Source organism: Pleurodeles waltl, chromosome 5, assembly GCF_031143425.1.
Source record: "Pleurodeles waltl isolate 20211129_DDA chromosome 5, aPleWal1.hap1.20221129, whole genome shotgun sequence".
NCBI classification, from domain to species: Eukaryota; Metazoa; Chordata; class Amphibia; order Caudata; family Salamandridae; genus Pleurodeles; species Pleurodeles waltl.
This window is the reverse complement of record NC_090444.1, coordinates 1471813466-1471836913: the sequence shown is the minus strand read 5'-3', so window position 1 is coordinate 1471836913 and position 23448 is coordinate 1471813466. Positions and strand designations below refer to the sequence as shown.

Here is a 23448-nt window from a genome sequence, read left to right as displayed (position 1 = left end):
CGTCCGTGCCTGGACCGCGCCCAGTGCCAGAACCCCTGGACACCGCAACAGCCACATCTCCAGCCTCCGCTACGACGCTGACACCCTCCTCGCACTCAACACTGGCCGAAATACCACCTACTTCCAGGCCACTCCGAAGAACACACACAGACCTTTCTCCTGCCACAACTGCAGCTTCACCTGCGTCAGAGCCCACAAACTTCCCAGGACCAAGACCAACTACCTCCGCTGCATACTCCTCAACACTCTCTCCACACGCAAGCACGCCATCGAGCTCTGGGACCTGCTCGACTCAACCACCCCGGACGTAGCCTTCCTAACCGAAACCTGGTGGAGCGACTCCTCAGCACCTGACATCGCCATAGCCATCCCAGACGGGTACAATATCTCCCGCAGAGACCGCACCAACAGAACCCGAGGAGGCATAGCCATCGTCCACAAGGCCACCCTCGAAGTCAAGACCCACCTGGACGACTCCCTCAGCTCCGCCGAACTCCTCCACTTTCAAATCCACACCGACCCCAACACCACTCTCAGAGGAACACTCATCTACAGACCTCCTGGACCCAGGGCACCGTTCAGCAGCGCCATTGCCGACCTTGCCAGCACCCACGCACTCACCTCCACGGACTACATCCTCCTCGGGGACCTGAACTTTCACCTTGAAAACAACAACGACATCAACTCCACCACCCTGATCGACAACCTCTCCAACCTCGGCTTCAGACAGCTTGTCAACACACCCACCCACACAGCCGGTCACACTCTAGACCCCATCTTCTCCACAAGCGACCATGTCACCTTCAATCGCACTAACGAACTCTACTGGACCGACCACCACTGCATCCATTGCACCTTCAAGAAACAAACCAAACACCACCTCACCGAGCAACCACCCCACCGATGCTGGGGCAAAGTCATCGAAGATCAGTTAACCAACGCCCTAGCCCAGAAACCACCCACCGACCCCACCGACCCTGACATCGCCGCCCAAAACCTCAAGTGATGGATCAACGACTGCGCCAACCGCCTCGCACCACTCAAGAAACCCTCCAACAACCAAATCAACAAAAAAGCCACCTGGTTCACCAACGACCTCCAAGCCTCCAAATGCAACTGCCGTAAATTCAAGCAAAAATGGCCCCACAAACGCACACCTAACAACCACACAGCACTCAAGGACGCCACACGCAGCCATCACCAACTCCTCAGGCTAGCAAAAAAGATCCTCCTTCAAAACTCGCCTAGAAAACAACGCTCACGACTGCAAATAACTTTTCAACATCGTGAAGGAGCTCTCCAGCCCCTGTTCCACCGTCAACGACATCACCCCCTCCCAAGAACTATGCAACGCCCTAGCCACCTCCTTCCACCGAAAGATCGCAGACATCCACGACAGCTTCAACACCCCTCCCACCTCTGACACGCCTATCCCGCCCTCTACGAACTCCACCCGCACCAACCGCATGACCTCCTGGACCAGCATCAACGACGACGAAACTCGCAAGACCATCAATTCCATCCACTCCGGATCACCATCAGACCCCTGCCCACACCACATATTCAACAAAGCAGACACAGCCATCGCACCACACCTACGGAAGGTCATCAACATCTCCTTCAAAACAGCAAGATTCCCGGAAAGCTGGAAACACGCCGAAATCAATGCTCTACTCAAAAAACCAAGGCGGACCCCAAAGACCTGAAGAACTTCCAGCCCATCTCCCTGCTTCCATTCCCGGCAAAGGTCAAAGAGAAAATCGTTAACACACAACTCACCCGGTACCTCGAAGACAACAACATCCTCGACCCCTCCCAGTCCGGCTTCAGACGAAACTACAGAACCAAGACCGCCCTCCTCGCCGCCACAGATGACATCAGAAGCCATCTCGACAATAGAGAAACATCAGCCCTCATCCTCCTAGACCTGTTGGTCGCCTTCGACATAGTCTGCCACCACACTCTGAAAATCTGCCTCCACGAAGCTGGGATCCAAGAGCAGGCCCTCGACTGGACCACATCCTTCCTCCCAGGAAGAACCCAGAGAGTCTGCCTCCCCCCGTTCCAATCCAAAGCCACCAACATCATCTGCGGGTACCCCAGGGCTCATCCCTCAGCCCGACGCTGTTCAACATCTACATGGCCCACCTCGCACAAGTGGCCCGTCAACACAACCTCAACATCATCTCCTACGCCGACGACACCCAACTCATCCTCTCCCTCACCAAGGACCCACACACCACCAAAACCAACCTCCATGAGGGCTTGACTGGATGAGAAGTAGCCGGCTGAAATTGAACTCGGACAAAACGGAGGTTCTCATCCCTGGGCCCACCCCTTCTGCCGAGGGATGACTCGTGGTGGTCAGCCTCGTTAGGCACCCCTCCAACACCAACCGACCACGCACGAAACCTCGGCTTCATCCTCAACTCATCCCTCTCCATGTCAAAACAAGTCAACGCCATCTCTTCCTCCTGTTACAACACCCTCTGCATGCTTTGCAGAATCTACAAATGGATCCCAACCGAAACAAGAAAAACAGTAACTCAGGCCCTTGTCAGCAGCAGGCTCGACTATGGCAACGTACTCTACGCAGGCATCCCCTCCAAACACCTGCAGCACCTCCATTGCATCCAAAACGCCTCTGCCCGACTCATCCTCAACATCCCTCGCCGCAGCCACATCTCCCCACACCTAAGAGACCTACACTGGCTCCCCGTCGACAAGAGGATCACCTTCAAACTCCTCACCCACGCAAGCAAAGCACTTCACAACACCGGACCAACCTACCTGAACGGCAGACTCAGCTTCTACACCCCCACCCGGCAACTCCGCTCCGCCAACCTCGCCCTCGCCTCCATCCCCCGCATCCGGCACAGATCCTCCAGCGGCAGATCTTTGTCCTACCTCGCCGCCAAAACCTGGAACACCCTCCCGTCTGACCTAAGACAGATCCAGGACCTGCTCACTTTCAGAAGACACCTCAAGACCTGGCTCTTCGAGCAGAAGCAGCACCCCCGCGCTTTGAAACCCTCACGGGTATGTAGTGCGCTTTATAAATAGTCTGATTGATTGACTGATGGATTACTGGTATAAATACTATTGTAGATGTGCTCCAAACAGCTGTCTACCTGAAGACTGAGAACTGCCCAAGGTTTCCGACTGCTGTTTGGCATAATTCATGTGGCACTGTAAACTTGCAAGCATTGGTTTGGACCTTTAGTGAGTTCTCACTTGTGTCTGGACAAAGCTATGCTTCTCTCATGAGCTTTAAAAAAAAGCACATCAGGAGATGTTTTTACTTATTACATGTTGGCATACCTTGTATTTTGCCAATATAAAGCAGTAAAAGCATGCCTGGAAAGGTAAAATGCTTTTGTGATTTTTTTTAGCTTGGCCCTTGTTAATCCTATGTTTAAAAACTTACAAATGGCAAAAGGCATTGTCATTTTTCTAGCTTGATATGGATCACACTGTGCTAATCCTATGCTTAAATATTCCTATAGAAAAATATTTGAGATGAGTTGAGTTAGAGTGTTAGTGGTGTTGCAGATGCACTCCATATAGAAGAGCAGCTCTCCACCGAAAGACTTGGGAAGTGACTGTACATTAGTAGTTCTTGTTAAGAGTTTCCACTAAAAAGGCTTTTTTTGTTTTTTTTATAATTTGGTTGCTGTTCAATGAACTGCTCTATGAATCTGCATGAAACTTTTAAAAAATAGTACATCCATTTTGGGTTCTTCATGTTAAGTTTCATGCATCACTATGAGGCCCAAAAATAAAAGGGGTCTCAAAAGAGAAATGTTCTATTTTAACTCTTGTGGGTTGGCTTTCTCCTTGATAAAGAATACATGGGAATAAATAGCTTAATGGAATAACACAAAACTTGACATCTAAATAGAACATGGCTCAAGGAATTACCTGTATTTCGAGAAATTAGTGTTACACCTGGGAAAGACATGGGAACATTTTAGAGATATCTAGACTGTAGAGTCACAGATCTTCCATGGAATTGCGAAACCAATTAAAAAATTAAAGGCACACCATAGGCTTGAGAAACTTTTTTCTAGTCGTAATTGCACATTTGCAAATTTCTGAATCTGATATGCTCTGATTGGCTGGCCATCAAAGAAAAATGTCTTTTGTGACTGCCACATAAAAATTCAATGGCATTTTAAACCCTCATGCTAATGTGGAGGGTATAACAGGTCTCACAATTTGCAAATACAGACCATCCCAGGATCTCATGGATCATCCTGGGGTCTCTTGATTCAGAATTCCAGCATAACATTTACAAATCCTGAACATTATGTTTTTTTTAAAAGAAATCATTGCTCTGTGCCTGTGTTTGGCCAGGGGTTGCATAGTGTTTTGCCTCATTTAACAAATTTGGAGTGTGGTATTTGTGCAGTCCAGTTCTTGTCATGAAACCTTGCTTCAAGTGGCCGAAGGCTGTGAGCAGCAGGGTGTAATGCCTGCAGTTGGATTTGGTCCAGCTGCACACAACTGAAGACCTTGCATTATGGAGGTATATCGCACTCAGTGGGATGAGCTCAGGGTTTAGCCGATGCACTCGTTAGGACCTAATAATATTCATCCCAAAAATAACAACACCTAAAACAAAGCATAATTAATAACAACACATACCCAAACTAGTAAATAATACTACATCTGTAGTTGTCTCTTAAAAGACTTTAGGGGTACTATGAAATTTAAGCTCATGTGTAAGATTATGTACCAGGTTTGTAAGTGCGACTGTCACATTGAAGGTAAGATCAAGGGCCCTGCCTTAGGTGCGTGATTTATAGGTTACATTTCTGTTGTGTTAAGTAATGGATTCAAGCCCTACCCATAACTCCACTTAACCTGTGGCTTTTCAGTGAATGCTTTAGTTTAAAAAAAAAAAAAAAAAAATGTTTTATAACCAAACCTAAGCATAACTTCCCTTTAACCTTTGTTAAGGAGCACCTGCCACCTTTATGGGACCTCACTCACCCTCATTCACAACTCAACAGTCCAGTGGTACCGCCACACATAACATCCAACTTGACACTCATCTCTCTCACACTGTCCATTCCATCTCTCTGAAGAAGAGCCTTTGTAAAATTTGCTGCTGCTTATTAACAAGGCAAGGAATACCTTAACTTCTGATTTTTTTTACGGACTCCCTGAGCCAATCACACCAGTGCCTTCTTGATCACCACATATTTTTCTCAGCCCAACAAAAAGATCCTGGTCAGACTGTTGGCAGGGTGTTGGGAGAAGATCCAGAATATACACTTCTAGGAAGTCAGCTACCTCCACATTATACACTCACCCATAATTGATACATTACTTTAAAAATAAGCATATGGGAGAAATGCCAGAAACAAAGGGAAAGTTATAGTCTGCATTTGTTCCAGTATCTTATTTCTGAAACTAAGGAGTGTTATATGATGATTGAAATGGGAACTAATAATAACAATATAATGAAATGTCACTTTAAGAATATTGTCTGGTCATACCTGTCTATAAGTTACATGCCTGGTTAATGTATAATATTTTTTCTACAGAACACATCCATGATCATTGAGACTAATATACTACAGCAACAGTACAGATTTTTTTACACTCAGCTGGATTACTCCTAAAACGTATTTGTCCTTAAATGATTTCCAACACAATGGAAGGACTTGTGAAAGCATATGTTTAGGCTCTGTCTGTGAGATCTCAAGTACTTGAAGAGGGCCCTCTATCCTACACATTGTGATCTGGGGGGGGAGGGAATCACTCCAGTCCGCATTAGTCACAAGAATTCCTACCAACTGATATGCCAGGGAAGAATGAAATGTCTTGGAAGCTCATGGAGAGGTCTTTTCTCCATCAAATTCTCTTGTGCAAAAAGAAAGCATTATCTTTCCTTGATTGTAGAAGATGTTGCCTATGACACTTGTCCATCATTAAGACAAGTCCCTCTGACAACCTTTTCTGAAATTAAACTGCAGTAAAGAAGTGGACATATTGGGGAAAGCTAAGGCATTGTCCAAGCATACCCACCGGTGACACCTATCCTTCCCACAGTTAAAGCCTGAATATGAAGAAGCAAACCATAAGAAGAGATGCATGCCCAGATCTTTACCTGTATCTAAGCATGAGATTACCTGGCACTAAGGCTACTGACAGGCTCTGAGGCACAGTAGAGTCTCTGGTTGACTGCTGAGCCTACATTATTCTATGGACATGGATGTTGATTCATCAAAATGCCCGAAGTAGCATAAGTGACATCACATGCCCTTTGACCTTAATGGGTTCATTGATAGTGACATCATATAACCTTTGAGCCTGAATTTTCCCAGAAGGTCAGGTCACATGACCTTAAACTTGATGACATTGTCAAAGTTTCATAACATCTGCATGATTAATATAATACCATAACACAAACACATGGCTATTTTAGATACCATTCATATACCATGGGTGACTGTTATATCAAACAATACCTTAGTGTGTCAGGGCCAGCATTTTGTCATGGTTGCACCTCTAATATGCCACAATTTACCTTCCTTATGACAATAATTACAGTGTGCTAGTGCCGGCTTTTTGTCATAGGTCCTTGAGTATGAAAGCACCAACATGTTTCCACCTGTGCTCTATATGGCAAGAATTATCTCTAGTATGTTAGTAGCAGTATATTATCATTATTCCAGGAATGCAAGCAATAATAAACAGGTGCAAGTCATGCTAAGGATTACAATTGCCAGTATTTTCCATGGGTTCCTCCATAAGACAAGAATTATCATCACTATGCCAGGGCAAGTGGCACCCTCACAAGAATAGTACCATGTTCTTCCTCAAGCACACTTACATTCACTAATTCACACCCATTCTCACTCATGTCTACTCATTCATTTTCACTATTTTGCACTCATTTATTGTCATTCACTCTCCTGCAGTCACTGAAACTCTACTTACTTTGTCACTCATATTCACTTGCACTTAATCAAATCTAACAATTTTTTCTCACTCACTCCATGTCTCTCTCCCACTCATTGTCGCTCACAGTGATTCTTTAATTTAATTACACTCCCTCACACTCATTCAGTCACCCTTAATCTCACTCAAACTCACTCATACTCACTTTCTGATACCCAATCCCACGTTATCACTCACTACCTGTTACTGACTTTCACTGGCACACACATGCTTATACATACACTTGAACATATAAAAGCTTACTGCTACATAAACGCACTAACCCTTTGCAGCTAAATGTACTCTATTTCTATTACACTAATGGGGAAAACTGTAACATTATTGTTAGACTTGTCAGGCTTTGGGGCTCTTTGCACCCAACCTTTTGCCACCCTCCTCCACCTTTGTTAACTTTCTATAAATATGGTAATATTGGCCCACCCCGATTGGCAATCTAATTTACTTATGAGTCCCCAGTAAAGTGGCACTACCTGTACCTGGGGCCTGTAAATTAAATGCTACTAGTGAGTCTGTAGCAGTGATTGTGCCACCTCATTACGCAGCCCTTTAAACATGTCTCAGGCCTGCCATTGCAGAGCCTCTGTGTGCAGTTTTAAGCTGCCATTTTGACCTGGAAAAATAAACCTTTTTCTGGGCCAAACACTCTTTTTAAAAATATATGTCACCCCTAGGGAAGGCCCCTAGACAGCCCAGAAGGCAGGGTGCTAAATTCCTAAAATCAGTTTTTTTCACTACAGCAAAGCTTAATAAGCTGAGTCCTGCTGGCATACAAAGAGCCTAATAACCTTGCATTGGCACTCCAGTCCGCATTAGAGCCAAGGTAGGGGAGGCAGATAATTCCTTGCACTTTAAAGCCACTGTCTAGAAGATTCTTCTACCTTCCAGAACCAGAGCACCAGGGTATAAAAGATGGACCTCAGATACCATCACTTCAGTACACTTCTGGAACTGTGGATACTCTGCTAGGAATAAGGACTGCTGTGCTGCTGAAAGCTGCCACTCTGCTGGACTGTACTCTGCAGGGCTCCTGCTTTGCTGTGCTGATCTGCTGCCTGCTGCCCTCCTCCCAGGAAGAGAAGGACTGGACTTGCATCTCTTGAGCCTAGAGCCCAGAGTGACTTCAAGGGTTTATTGGTGGGCTTCCTGATCTGAAGCCTCAGGGACATAACGGGCTTCCAACTACCTTGCATCTGCTCCTGAACTCTGTCATCTGGGAGTCTAGCCTGCCACATGGTCCCACTCCAGTCTTGGACACTTGAAAGTGGACCTAAGGTGCTCTGCCAGCCTATGGATCCAGCAGAACCTATGCATCTCCTCTGATGCTTGGCACAAAATTCAAGCAGCTCGTATGAAGATTGGACCTGTTTAAAAAACTTGTATTGCTGCTGCAGTCCACATTGCTTCTGCCACACTGCCACTGTGCGACTCATGTTCTGTGCAGGCCACATCTCTTATCAACAGCAGCCTCGACAACAACACTAAACTCTGCATGGCAGCCATGCAGTTTTTCGGAATCAACGCATCTGCCTGACTTCACGTTGCACTCCGACACCGAACTTCACATCGGGATCCTCACCATCGATGCAACAGGACCTCATACCGCAGCCTTGTAGCATCTCAGAACCAACACATCACCTTGGCTGTGCAACGCATCTTCGATGCAGATTCACGCAATGTCTTGCAAACCAGGATTCAATATACTTTTGTCAGTTGGCCTAGCTGGGTACCTGTAGCCGGCCCATGCTCCTTCGTGGGTGGCCTGAACTTGTGACTGTATCTGGGTCCTGCACACCCAGGTACCCACAGTTGGTGCTTAACCCCTTTTAGTGCTAATTTTACTAAAATCTTTCAAATGTAATACATCCGGCTTTACTAATTGGATTTTTGTCATTATCATTTTGTTTTATTGATTAAAAACGACTCTATTTTCTAACTCTGTTGTGGGCTCCTTTAGTGGCGTTTTTTCACTGTGTTTGAAGAGTTGCAAAAATACCTTACACATTGCCTCTGTTGATAGAGATAAACATGATGTCAATGTATATCATGATATGTGTGCACATAACAACAAACTCGAATCACTCTTGTCAATTCCGCCCGATGTGACCTCGCATCAACTCCGAGTCAGAAATACATGGTCAGGCATGCCCTGCGACCTTGGTCTGAAGCAACTGATTGACAGATCACAGGTGGGGTGACAGGTAGCCCATAGGCAAACGCACCAACAGGAAAAACCCAGATTCATCGCTCAGATAGGCAGCAACCACATTGGTCATAGGAGATTGGCCCCCAATAAAACACATTTGGATGGAGGGGTGCACCTTCTCAAAACACCATAAAGTTAGACTCCGCACAAAGCTAGGAACACTCAGCCAATCAAAACACAACACACAGTAATCAGGTGCTCTCCATGTCAGACATCTGGACATGTTACCTACTGCCCGCAAGGTTGAGACCCTCCTGTGCACTTTATCAGATGGTCCGATTTACGACTCTGTGACTAGGCCCAGATTCCTTTCTGCAAAGAATGTATAGAATTTTTTATGACCCTTGAAGAATTGCATATAAGGATGCTCAGAACTCTGTAACTTTGAGAGAAAGTCATTAGACCCTGACTCTGTATTGCACTCTCCCAGCCACTGTGTTTAGTTAAATCAGCTGTTCCTGTTTTGCCAAATACCTCATGTCTTTCATTTCTTTAAGGTAAATCTGCAGCCGAGCAGCACCTCTATGTTAAGCCTGACTGCTCTGTGCCGAGTTACCAGGGTGTTGAGCACATGGTAATTCGTGGTTTGCTTGTGCCTTACCCGGACAAGTATTGTGGTTGCTGCTTGAAAAGAGCTCACACCCCAGGCAACCAACAACCCAATTATTTACAATAATTCACTATAAGTGTAATATACATTGTCTGAAAAGAATGTGAGTGAAGTGCCAATCAGCACTCAGAGGGACAAGCTGCCTCTGGACACATGGCACTGTTTTTGCCACCTCTGAGGCCAGGGAGTGCAAAGGCAGTGACATTGGTCACCAGGGGCAAACAAGGGGGTCACAGCTGCAATTTCTGTTCTACCCCTAAATGATGTCTAAGGCTATGGAGCACCCTTTCAGAGCTTGGAAGTGCTCAAATGTAAGTGGTCTTGACTAGGGTGAGTCTGGGAGAGAAAATACATTTGCAAATCATGGCAGTGTTGAACTTGTAATGACACGCAGCCTAAGTATTTTGCAAAGAATGGGAGCCTGCATGCATTTAGGCTTCATGCAAGCATGTGTGTGGTATTGTCAGTGAAACCGACTGTAGAAACTGACCCATCAGACAGAAACAGGCTCACACACTAACCTGACAGATCCCCCCTCCAGGCAATGCCAGATTGCCCTATTGGCCAGTCCGATCTTGGTTTTAACAGAGAAGCCTAAGGTCCACCTTGAGAACTCCTCTTGCCTGCATAACTTAAATACTAAAAAGACTTTAATACGAACTAAATATTGTCTGATAACTTCACTGAACCTGTGTACAGGCAAAAAATGCAAAAACTGGCGAGCCCACTACCCCTTTTTAAATGGTATCATGGATGTTTTTTTTGTGGAGTCTCTATCACAAGATGAGAAGACCTTGTAGAATCAATATAGAAAAGATCTCAACGAATTGAATTGAAAAGTTTCATTATCCACTCATTCAAAATTAATTTCTGTAAAATGTGCCCACTGCATCAGCCATCAAAAGGTATCTTGTCCTGGATGGAGCTTTTCATCTTGACTATGCTTGGTTCACCAAGAGATTCAATTTTCTGCTGGATAGAGGTTTCACCCAACAACAGATTCTCTCCTTCACATGAGCTCTACATACAAAGATAACTCTCCCTGTCAAAATTGCACTGCTTTTTGAGAGATACTTATAGTGAGTATGTGATCCCATTTTGTATTCTGGTCCAGTTTTTGCTCCCTCTCGGCCAAGTCCGGGAAATCCATAACCAAAAGCTAAGAAAGTAAAAAGACTAGAAAAACTAGAAAGGCACACTTCTCAAATGACACACAGGCTCTTGTGGTTGCAGTCCACATTACCAGCAACTACGTACGCCTTCCGCATTTTGTGTCACTCCGTGCTGTGGGCTTCTCAAACCGAAATTCTGATGAAATAAAATATTTGTAAAGGCTTCCATGCCAATTTTCTCATTTGTTGTTCTTTCTGCACCTTTGCGGTGACCCATGTTTAGGTCTGTTACCTCTTGATGACACATATTCTAATCGAGATTCTCATGGAATAAAATATTCCAGTTTGCCCATTTTTGCCCTTCCAACAGCTATCCTTTGAATAATATTTCCCCACAAGGCTGTTGGTTATGTATATTGCTTGGGAAAGGCTTAAAGCAGACAGCAATAAATAGAACTTTATATAAGTTTTAAAGACTCCCTTTTGTGCAGAATACTGCAACAAATACTTATATCACGTGTGCTTCTAGGGTCAACAGATAGTATTGTGTTGCCCCAATACCTGTGAATTTTTCCAAACATTTGTCCCTGTGACCAGTTCAAAAGTAATATCTTCGCCGAATGACTAGTGCAAAAACATAATTTTAATTGAATAAAAAGTTTGTTATTATTTATTTATTTACCTGCAGAGCACACTTTCGCCGAGGGTAGAATTAGCTAACAAATGAGAGCAACAGCGGCAAATGTTTGTCAGGAATTGCCCCTGGACCAGTGTAATGCTATGTAGTTCAGACCCTACTATGAGATACTTATTTGATAAATAAATATTAGGAGAACATACGAAACAGTTTTAGACCAGTGTTAGTAGGATAAGAATTGTATAAGTATGCAGTTAATACTTTATGTGACATGGTAATTTTTTTCCAACAATTTCTAAAACAACCCTTGCCTGCGCACTAACAATGTACATCTGCGCAATACAACGTGTTACAGCCCACGCTCCGGCACAGAGAACAAAATACACAAAGCAATAAACTGGAATCTTACCTGAAAAAAACGTGCAGGAATGGTCTTAGATCTTGAAACGCCATGAAGATCTGTCGCTTCAAATCGGACAAAATGTACATTTTCTTTAGCAATCTGTTGCTTGATGTGTTCAATCTGTGGCATTAGATGAACTGTCTGTTGAAATCCAGGGATGTTTCCAACTGTGTTTCTGCTGCTGTCTGCAAATCGAGAAAGAGTTGGTAAGAACTGAGGGACTTTGCTTTGTAATGTACATATATTGTTTGAGCCCTTCTTCCAGTCACCCCATGACACAGAACCAGAGCATATGTTCTGAGTGTTTGCAGCGCTATTAAAATCATATTACACAATAGCTTAATGCACAAAACATTAAAATGAGTCTTGCAATATATATATAATTATATATTTTTTTCACTGAAAAAAACAAAGGTCACAGGGAAATCATGGTTAGGCTCACATTTCAAACATACAAAACCATTGAAATTCAGTTATAGTTACGTCACCTAACTATAATTTACGCCTCGCGATGCATTGCTTAGGACCTCACATATCACATCACTCATGACATGGTCAGTGACATCACTAATGACATCACTGATAACATCATCCTGTGTTGCATAAAAGTTTATGGGAGTCAAATAAGGTGCTCAAAAGTTAAATTACTATTTCTTCTATATTACTAAAAATTCATACTAATTGTAACACGTTATGTGAGTGTGTTGTGATTGTATGGGTGTGTTAGTGAGTGTCTGAGTGGTGGAATGGGTGTGTTACAGGGGATGTGAGTGGCTGTAGAGATGTGTAAGGTGGATGTGTGAGTGGCTGACTGGGCATCTCAGTGGGTATGTAAGTGGCTGTGTAGGTCTGTGATTAGATGTGTCGCTGGGTTTTTGTGTTTGTGAGCGGCTGTGTCAGTTGTTCTCTGAGTGTGTGAGTGTTTGTAAGGGTTTGTGAATGAATGTGTCCATTCTATTTTAGGGTGTGAGCACCCTCGTCATGCACAGTTTTCTCATCAATAATATTACTGCAAATGTTACAGTGATATTATCAATGATGTCATAGAAGATATCATGAGTGATGTAATATCTGGGGTAATTCTTACTGCATGGCGAGGGCTCAAGTTTTGGGGCCAAATGTATCAAGAATGCCTTTTGCGAATCGGAAATTGGATAGTGATGACGGCCCATATTTGCGAATATTTTGCATGTCCCAAATTGCGAATTCCTAATTGGAATTCGCAATTTTTGGAAATGCAAAGTCCAGGGTGCTGGGGGCCTTAGGCCCCCTCTGCTGCACCCCAAAATATTTTTTTACAACATGTAAGGTGCACACATGCTAAAAGGGCATGTGTGCTTTACATGTACATTTTAAAAATGCATTTTAAATGTATTTTTAAAATTTGCACATGGTTACCACTAAGTTCAACTTGGTGGTAAATAGCGATTCCTTAATGCCCAATTCGCATTAAGGAATTGCTTCTTGCATGTGCTTTAGAAATCGCAAATAAGAAATCCTTATTTGCAATTTCTTATTTAGAGAGTCGCAATTTGCAACTCTCTAAACAGGGTGTCAATTCTAAGTAATCGCTATTTTAGCGATTCCTTAAAATTGCTTTCAGAATGCCTTTGATACATTCTGAAATGGCTTTTTGCATTCGCAAACGGGCATTTGCACCGTTTGCGAATGCAAAAAGCTTTGATACACCTGGCCCATAGTTACCTTAGAGAATGAGTTATAGTTACTTGAAATAACTCTAACTATGACAGCTGAATTTCTATGGTTTTGTGCACGTAGACTCTGAATCTAACTATAAGGTCTGTGTGATGTTTGTTTCTTTAGTGAACTTCTAGTGTCTTGTTTTAAAATTGCGTAATTTGACCATTGAAATGCACGGTGAATGGGGTGTTTGGATGATTAGCCTGGCCTGGCATTGTGCTGACCTCACCTCCTAACATTGTAGCTCCAGCCCCACTGTCCATGTCATCCTTTGTTCAAGTCTATGCCCCTGCTCCCTGATTACAGTCTTGTGTGGCAGTTGTTCTGCCACTGCTCTTTCCACCTACCCTGAACAGTTAGCATGCAGCACCATATACCTTCTCTCTACCTTCTGTTGTCCCGGTCCATGCACCAATCCTCTCCATCCTGTCCTACAGGGTCTGATGGGTTGCCACTGCCCTCCATTTAGCTTGATATCCCTGCCCACTCCTCCTGCCCTCTGATGCAGAATTCCATGCCCCATCATGCATTCCTGCTTAACCACTGTGCATAGCTTGCGGCCCCCACCCTCCTTTCCCCTGCCCTCCGAAGTCTGTGTGCATTCCCCTGCTTTTTGCCCTTTTGCCCACCATCTTCATGAACCTGCCACTGCCCCTCCTGTCTACTCTCTGTGTTCTGTTGAGATGCCACTGTCCCTCCCACCTGCCTAGCATGGCCAGATGACTGCTGCCTGTCCCTGCCACCGCCTCATTGCCTGTATGAGTTCCATGTCCCTATCCCCTCCCTCCTGTCCTCCATGGTCCATTTTGCTGCCACTCCCTTTTACCCTCCATGCTCTGTTGGGCTACAAATGCTCCTCCTGCCTGCCCTGCGTGGACTGTTGTGAAGCACCTTTCAATGCCCACTCATCTGTGTCCAGCCCCTGCCCCCTCCCTCTTGCCATCCATGGCTGCTGTACTGCCAATAACCATCCTGCTTGCCACGCATGGTCTTCTGTGCTGCCACAGCCCCTCCCATCTGCCCTGTGTGGTCAATTTGCTACCCCTGACAACCTTCCACCTTCCCTCCATTGTCTATGTGTATGCCATTATAGTCTCACAGTTGCCCTCCATGGTGTGTTGTGCTTCCAGTGCCTATCCTGTCTGCCCTCCATGGTCAGCTTGCTGCTCCTGCCCTTTCCCCTTGCCCCTGCCCTCCGTTTTCCATGTGCAGTCCCCTATCCCATCCCCTGCCTTGTATGGTCCGTTGTCATGCCCTTCACCCTCCCTCCCGCCCTTCGTGGTCCATTATGCTGCAACTGTCCATCCTGACTGTTCGATGTGGTCAGTTTGCTGCTTTCCCTCTTTCCCATCTGCTCTCTGTTGTCCATGTGCATGGCCCTGTCCCCTTCCTATTGCTTTCTATGGTCTGTTGTGCTGCACTGCCATCCCACTTGCCCTGTGTGGTGTATTGTGCTGCTGCAAACTCTGACGACTGCCCTATAAGATCAGTTTGGTGCCCCTGCCCATCTACCTTCTGCCCTCTGTTATCCGAGTCCATGTCCCTACCATATTCCTCTTACCCTCCGTGATCCAATGTACCATACTTGCTAACATTTTGAACATGGTACTAGGGAGAGTTTGAAAAAAAACATGGGAAATTGATTTTCCCCATCAACTTGCATTGCAAAAGAGGAGATTTTAAGGAGGAGAGAGAAAAATAAAGACCTTTTGCACTTAAAAAACATCAGCAGTCTCCTGCCTGAATTAGGTCTGTTGCCATGTATGATTGTACTGCCGCTGCCTCTTTCTTCTGCCCCCAAAGGTCTGTTAAATAGCCACAGCCTCTCTTGCCTGTCCTACATGGTTGGTTCGTTCCCCTGCCCCCCTTCCCCCTGCCTTCCATGGCCTGTTGTGCTGCCAATTTACCTTCTCGCCTGCCAAGCATAGTCAACTTATTGCCTTTGCACCCTCTTCCCTGCACTTAATTATCTGAGTATGTGCCCTTGACCTCTGCCTCACCACAGTATTCAAATGAACAACTAGATGGCTAATATTCTACATTTGTTACAAAAGTGTGGAATGTCATCTTGATGTGATCAAAACTGTAATACCTAAATCATTTCCTATAGAAGTTATAAAAATGAAAGGGTCTTATTCCCATAGAAATCATGGTTGATGGTCTAAAATACTCAAATGAGGACATATATTTGCTGAGTTCTCAAATAGTGTCAAAACACTTTTAAATTATTTGTTATCTTTGTGGTTTTTTATCCAGTCAGAGAGTTGATGTGGCATTATAGAGGTATAGACTTTGCAAATGGGTAACCAGGCTCCAGTTTTGGCATCATCTTGACATCCTGTGATTCTGGGCAAACCACTTAATCGCCGCATGCCTAAAACCAAAATTAATGTGTCTTTGTGTAATGTAACTGATGCTCATGTAAAGTATTCCAATACCTGTGGGTCATGTCCGCACTATATAAATCAGAAAAAAACAAAAACATTAAGGGCTCATTTACAAGGCCTGTGGCACACGGCAGCGCAGCAAGTGCCTCGCTTCACTGCCCTGAGCCACCGGAAAAGGGTAGAAATGAGCCGTATCTACAAGACATGGCGCATTTCTGTCCTATCCCCCTGTGCTGGCGCCCAGATTGCTGCCTAGCACCGACGCAGGCACACTTGCACCATGGTGCTAGGGTGCCTGCATTGTGGGGATGACTGTTTTTGCGCAGGAAGGGACACCATCCTGCACAAAAACAATCACAAAAGGTGTTTTCCTCTTCTATGTGTGCTGCAGAATGCAGTACACATAGAAAGAGGAAATAACGGGGAGAAATAAAGATATTTCTCCCTGTTGCGTCATTCTTATTCCACGCCAGGGAGGCGTAGGAATCTGACACATTCCCAAGCTTGTAAATCTGGAGAAGAGCCAGATTCCTTCTGGTTCCATGGGTGCTGTGTGTGAACATACCAAGCAACACCCATAAAACATCCCTTTCACGCAATGTTACGCATGAAAGAAGTCCATATTTACAAGGCCATAAAAAGTCATGCAAGGTGGCTTTGTGTGGCCTTGTTAATCTGGAATGGCACACTGCACCACCAGAGTATAAAAAAATTATGTTCTGGTGGCACAATGTGCCGCAAGGGCCTCTTAAATGAGGCCCTTAGTGTTTTGCACACTTTTGTCATTGAGCTATTCTTGGAATATATTTGCGTGATATTTGTACTACATTTGGGCTCTTTTTTCTCTGGTGGCCCTCTTGGGAGACTTATTTGTTATGAAGCTCCATAATTTCCTAATTTACTGCAGTATCCTCAGAAGAAAATGCTTTCAGTTTTCCACATTGATTCCATCAAGATGGCGTTCAAATGTGCCACAATTTTAGCATAAATTCAGAAAGCTAGCACTCTAGTTGCTTATTAGAATACTCTCATAAAGCTGCTGCTCACCAAGGAGCTAACTGACAGTCTGCTGCTTGGTGTTAAAACTGCAAGTTTCAGTCTGCATGTCAGAATGTTTTAGTGAAATAGAAGAGATAGATATTTGAGAACTCACTTAAAGAATCTCCTAATTTTTCTTTCTTCAGCACTAACCATAATTTCTATGACAAAATGACCTCCTTCATTTTGTTCCTTTCTAAATTAATTGTTTTAAGCTTTACCAGTGTTATTCAATCAAGAAGGCTTCATGTTTACCACACTTTTATCATCAGTAAGACTGTTAGCGCTCTGGCTGTTCTTTGAGCACTCTGGGAGGCTGCATTAGACCACTATAGAATCAACTGACAGGTGCTGGAAGTACATGCTTTACTGAGAATGTCAGAATTAATTCTCATATGGCTGAGAAAGACAGTGTGAATTTACAGAAAACCTGCTCTCATTTTAGCTTTTGGAGCACCTTCCATAACCTCTATGGGAAAATCATGAGAAAACAGTTTTCTCTCAACACGATTCATGAAATCCTAGCAGGGTAAAATCACCTTAGAACACATGACAATTCCTAAAATAGTATGGTCCCATCAACAAATAATTTAGATTGTAACTAAAATCTGTTATCATTCTTTATATGTTCTCCTTTTTGTGACCCTCAAAATCTACCATTCATTACAATGCATTTCAATAGGGTGTTATCATGTATATTGGTCTGAAGAAGGCTGCCAGCACTTCCTGGTTGAAGTGCTGACAGTCAAGCAGATCTCACCATGAGATCTGTGCTTAGGCTCCGCCCAGATATCTATATTTCTTTTTCCTTTAATAACTCAAAAATTACTGCATGGATTATACCAAATAACAAAAAGCACAATCTGCGCACCAAGATCTAGCTTCCTGCTAAATTTGGTGAAATTCCATCCAGCGGCTCGGACTGTAGTCATGTCTAAAGACCTTATGAGAAAATGCATGGGGAAAAGGTGTTATGGGACCCCCCCCTTTTTCTCATCCCCCGCTTGACGGATCACCCCATAACTTTCAAGACAGCAGCTGAACTGACTGTCATATTAGATGTGAAAATTGTGTGAAGATTCGGCAAGAGGCACCAAAGTTATTGGTAAAACAAAAAAATGCTTTTCCTGTAGTCCTAACTATAACCACTCGCCAGTAGGTAACATATCAGAATGCAATGAGATAACTTGATTTAAACCACCATATTGTGGGTTCTTAAGGTGCATTCACTAAAAAACAAAGGTTACAGGGATGTTATTTAGGAAATAGAATTAAAAAAACATAGAAATTCACTTAAAAAAACAAAGGTTACAGGGAGGTTATAGTTAGGCTCACACTTTAAACAAACAAAACTATAGAAATTTACCAGTTATAGTTAGATTTATCTTAAGTAACTATAACTCGTGCCCTAAGGTAACTATAACTTTTGCCCCCGCCATGCACAGTTTTTACATCAAAACGTTTACAGCAAATATTACATTGATATTATCAATGATGTTATCAAAGATGTCAGAAGTGCCGTAATTTGTGGGTTAATTAGCAGTGCATTGTGAGGGGGGAAGGTTATAGTTACCTTTGGGCATTTTTTTTTGTGTTTAGTAATTTTCATTACTGTACGTTAATTCAAGCACCGCCGCACATGAAGCCCAACCTCCAATAGGCACCCAATGTTGCACCGTGCACAGCCTTCACCTGTTCACAGCAAAGGTTGCCCGATAGACAGGCCTGCAGCCAGACCCTGCGGCCAAACCCCCCCAACCACACAACCTCATGCTGTGCATGGCCCTTTTGCCTTGCCTGGCGGGAGCTGGTCACGGCCCCTCTGGGTGTGAGAATAGGTGTGAGAGTGTGCGTTTGAGGGTGAGAGTGGCTGTCAGAGTGTCTGTCCGGGTGTGAGAGAGCATACATCAGTGTTTTAGTGGGTGCGTCAGTGTGTGCATAGGTGTGTGAGTGGGTGCATGACGGTGTCAGTGGGTCTGTGAGTGGGTGGGTGACAATCTGGTTGGGTCCGTGAGTTGGTCCGTAATTGTCTGATGGGGTCTGTGAGTGGGTGCTTAAGTGTCTGAGTGGGAGTGTGAGTGGGAGAAATTGATTGAAAAAGAGAGTGAGAGAGACAGAGAGAGAAAGAAAGTGAGCAGGAGAGTTTTTTTTAGTCTTTGATGTATGATATACTTAAATTGAGATATTTCTGTACAATTAAAAATAAAACATTTATCTGTCATTTTTAAACATTAAAATAATTTGTACTTAAAAAGGGAAGCAAGTCCAGCTAGACTCGAACCATGAATGTTTAGTGAGCTATTGCTTTCTCTTTCTCTTTTTATTTCTTTTAGTCCTTGATGGGCTATCAGAGACTGCGAGGGTGCCCTCAGGGTCTCTCCTGAATCCATACATATTTTATTTTTTATTATTTGGCAAAATGCCCTTTACGGGCTATCTGGAAACACAGGGTAAGCCTCAATGCTTACCTTGCAGTGCCATTGCTTCAGCAAGCAAGGAGCTGCTTTTAACAGCAGCTTCCTGCTTGCTGAAGCATTTAATCTCTGTTTCCTGCACATGTGCATGGAACAGATATGAAAGTTCCACTTTTAGACAGTGGGATGTATGAAACCAGAATGTTTGCTGTGGCTTAGCTGAGTTTCAAAGCCGCAGCCAAGCCACTGCAAACAGCTATGTACTGGGACATAGCATGAGCCAGTCCTGGGAGGTGGCGGTACTCCTGGCTATCAGTGGTACTGCAAGAGTGGGCCACACGTCCCCAATCCAACATGTTAGAAGCCCCGGGGAGGTCGAGATCTCGGGGCTACAGGGTTCTGAAATAGACCCCCTTTCTTTTTTTTTTACTATTTGCCCTAGGGAGGTGGTGGTCTTCGGGCTAAAAATAAAACAATGAGGGAGTCTGTTTCAGACCCCCAGCCCCAGGGACCACCACCTCCCTGGGGCAATACATACTGGAAGGGGGCTGCGTCCCTCCTTGAGGAGCCAATGATGGCACTGGGGACAGCCCCCCCACCCCAGGGCCGGCTCCTGCTATGTCCCAGGGTGCCCACCCCCAGGACATAGCTGTTAACTTTTACTTGGTGGGTGCAGATAGCTCCCACCAAGCAAAAGCAAACAAAGTCTGTGTACTGACAGCGGGAGCAGTCAAACAGCAAATATGCATGCAGGGAAACAGATGAAAACATTGCTCCCACTGGCCAATCCCTGCTTTTTAAAGTGTCTCCCTGCTTTTGGGAGCAATGCCGGCTCCCCTGGGATGAGAGGAGCTGGCTAGGACCACAGGGACCTTTTGGCTCCCCCCACAGTCCTGTCACACTTTCTCTCTCTCTTCCATCCCGTAATGGGATGGAAGAGAGAGTATTATTGCAATAGTCTATCCATACAATTACTTTAAAGAGTCAGACTAGCAAGATGTTTGGAATTAATGTTATAGTCACATTTGGATGGATAGCAGACCATGGTCACTTCTGGCCAGATGGTAAAGCTCTTCGACTATCACTCAGTGGGCTGAAGGTTCAATTAATTGTATCTCATGGCAGTGTGTCTGTTGATTTTCCAATGTGTTGAGTATTAAACATTTCTAGTGATGTAACATTGAAGTATTTGTCCACTCAAACTCTTTGGGTTCAATGTCATAACTAAGTCTGGACACCACACGGTAAGGAGTCACTTTTGGCATAGTGGTTAAGGTCTCAGACCCGTACACTGAAAGTTGAGGGTTCAAGTGTATGTGTGCCTGTGGTCATTTCCATGGGTCCTGAGGACCAAAATTGCATTCTGGTATGTGGTGATTTTAAGCACATTGGTTAAATGTCAATATGCTGTTTATGTTACTTTTATGGACATTTCCTATAGTTAGCTACAATGCTTTTGTGCATATCACTTTATTTAGCCTATGGAAATGAGGAATTAGAAGCAATGTGATGGATTTGCACCTTAGCACGTATCACTTTCCTATGTTATAGTGAATGGAGCTACAAGGGATGTATTTGGAATGAAGAAATAATGTGGCTGAACGGTAGGAATATTAGGATGCCCTTGCATTATTTTTTGCACTGTAGCACATGTCACTTTAATATGCCTTGATGAGATAAAAATCACAGGGGTGACCTAGAACAGCGCAATGATATTGGTATTGAGTTAGTCTAAAAGGCTGACTCGGTTGGAGTTGTCAGCTACAATACATTTTAACACATGGCATTTTACCTAGTCTATAGAAATGAACTGCTAGAAACTATGTAATACATCTGTACTTTAGAAATTATTAGTTTCTTATGTCCCATCAAATGGAACTGTGGGGTATGCCTCCGGAATGAAGGAATAATATGGATGAAAGACAAGAATATTAAGATGCTTTTGCATTGCAGCAGGTGCCATTTTAATATGCGCTGATAAAACAAACTTAACAGAGGATGTCTTAAAATAGAGAAATGATACAAGCAATCTTCATCAAATAAATTTACTATTTTTAGACACGTGGGGTGCATGAGATAGGAGGGGGTAGAATCACACCGTCTATGGGATTGGTGTTTGAAAATAAATTGGAATTGTGTTCTGGGGATATCATTGGAAATGTGCTTCATGTGTATTAGTTAGGACGTTTGCAAAAATGCATAAAACACACTACGTGCACATGATAACTGTATGATGAGATCCAGTTGAAGGTATATACTTGGGGAAAGTAACAGTGACACGATGAATGCTGTGCAATATGCAAAATGATATGAGTGCAATATATATTTAGAATTTGAATGTGGCACTGGGCACTTTAGATGCAAGAAATGACAACTGACTTGTGCTCCAGGGACAACACTGGGAAATGTGCAATATGTATATCAGCTACGACATGTGCAAAACTGCAGAGAAACATACTACATGCATCAGACAACAGTATCAAATCAAATCAAATCAAATCATTAACATTTATAAAGCGCGCTACTCACCCGTGCGGGTCTCAAGGCGCTAGGGGGGGAAGGGGGGGTTATCGCTGCTCGAACAGCCAAGTCTTTAGGAGTCTCCGGAAAGCGGAGTGGTCCTGGGTGGTCCTGAGGCTGGTGGGGAGGGAGTTCCAGGTCTTGGCCGCCAGGAAGGAGAAAGATCTCCCACCCGCCGTGGAGCGGCGGGTGCGAGGGACGGCAGCAAGTGCGAGGCCAGCGGAGCGGAGGGGGCGGGTGGGGACGTAGAAGCTGAGGCGTCTGTTGAGGTATTCCGGTCCCTTGTTGTGGAGGGCTTTGTGTGCGTGGGTGAGAAGACGGAAGGTGATCCTTTTGCTGACTGGGAGCCAATGCAGGTGTCTCAGGTGTGCGGAGATGTGGCTGTTGCGGGGTACGTCGAGGATGAGGCGGGCCGAGGCGTTTTGGATGCATTGCAGGCGGTTTTGGAGTTTGGCGGTGGTCCCGGCGTAGAGGGTGTTGCCGTAGTCCAGGCGACTCGTGACAAGGGCGTGGGTCACGGTTTTTCTGGTGTCGGCGGGGATCCAGCGGAAGATCTTGCGGAGCATGCGGAGAGTGAGGAAGCAGGCGGAGGACACGGCGTTGACTTGCTTGGTCATGGTGAGAAGAGGGTCCAAGATGAAGCCGAGGTTGCGGGCGTGGTCTGCGGGGGTCGGTGCGGTGCCGAGGGCCGTGGGCCACCAGGAGTCGTCCCAGGCGGACGGGGTGTTGCCGAGGATGAGGACTTCCGTTTTTTCAGAGTTCAGCTTTAGGCGGCTGAGCCTCATCCAATCTGCGACGTCCTTCATACCCTCTTGTAGGTTGGTCTTGGCGCTGGCGGGGTCCTTGGTGAGGGAGAGTACAAGTTGGGTGTCGTCGGCGTAGGAGGTGATGATGATGTCGTGCTTGCGTACGATGTCGGCGAGGGGGCTCATGTAGACATTGAAGAGTGTCGGGCTGAGCGATGAGCCTTGAGGTACGCCGCAGATGATCTTGGTGGGTTCTGAGCGAAACGGAGGGAGGTAAACTCTTTGGGAGCGGTTAGCGAGGAAGGAGGCGATCCAGTCCAGGGCCTGGCCTTGGATCCCGGTGGAGCGTAGGCGGGTGATTAGGGTGCGGTGACAGACGGTGTCAAAGGCAGCCGAGAGGTCGAGGAGAATGAGGGCGACTGTTTCACCGTTGTCCATCAGGGTTCTGATGTCGTCTGTGACTGAGATGAGGGCGGTTTCCGTGCTGTGGTTGGTTCGGAATCCGGTTTGTGAAGGGTCGAGCAGGTTGTTGTCTTCCAGGAAGGTGGTCAGCTGTTTGTTGACGGTCTTTTCTATTACCTTGGCTGGGAAAGGTAGAAGAGAGATGGGGCGGAAGTTTTTCAGGTCGCTTGGGTCAGCCGTAGGTTTCTTTAGTAGGGCGTTGACTTCAGCGTGCTTCCAGCATTCGGGGAAGGTAGCAGAAGA

General features: G+C 45.0%; 1 protein-coding gene across 1 annotated transcript in view; it reads right to left on the bottom strand.

Annotated features, from left to right (window-relative positions):
- LGSN (lengsin, lens protein with glutamine synthetase domain) overlaps positions 1-23448 on the bottom strand; it is a 217141-nt gene that overhangs the window by 33581 nt on the left and 160112 nt on the right. Inside the window, exon 3 of the mRNA XM_069235746.1 lies at positions 11944-12122. Within this exon, the coding sequence (XP_069091847.1) occupies positions 11944-12122 (179 nt within the window). The remainder of the gene's footprint in view (positions 1-11943; positions 12123-23448) is intronic.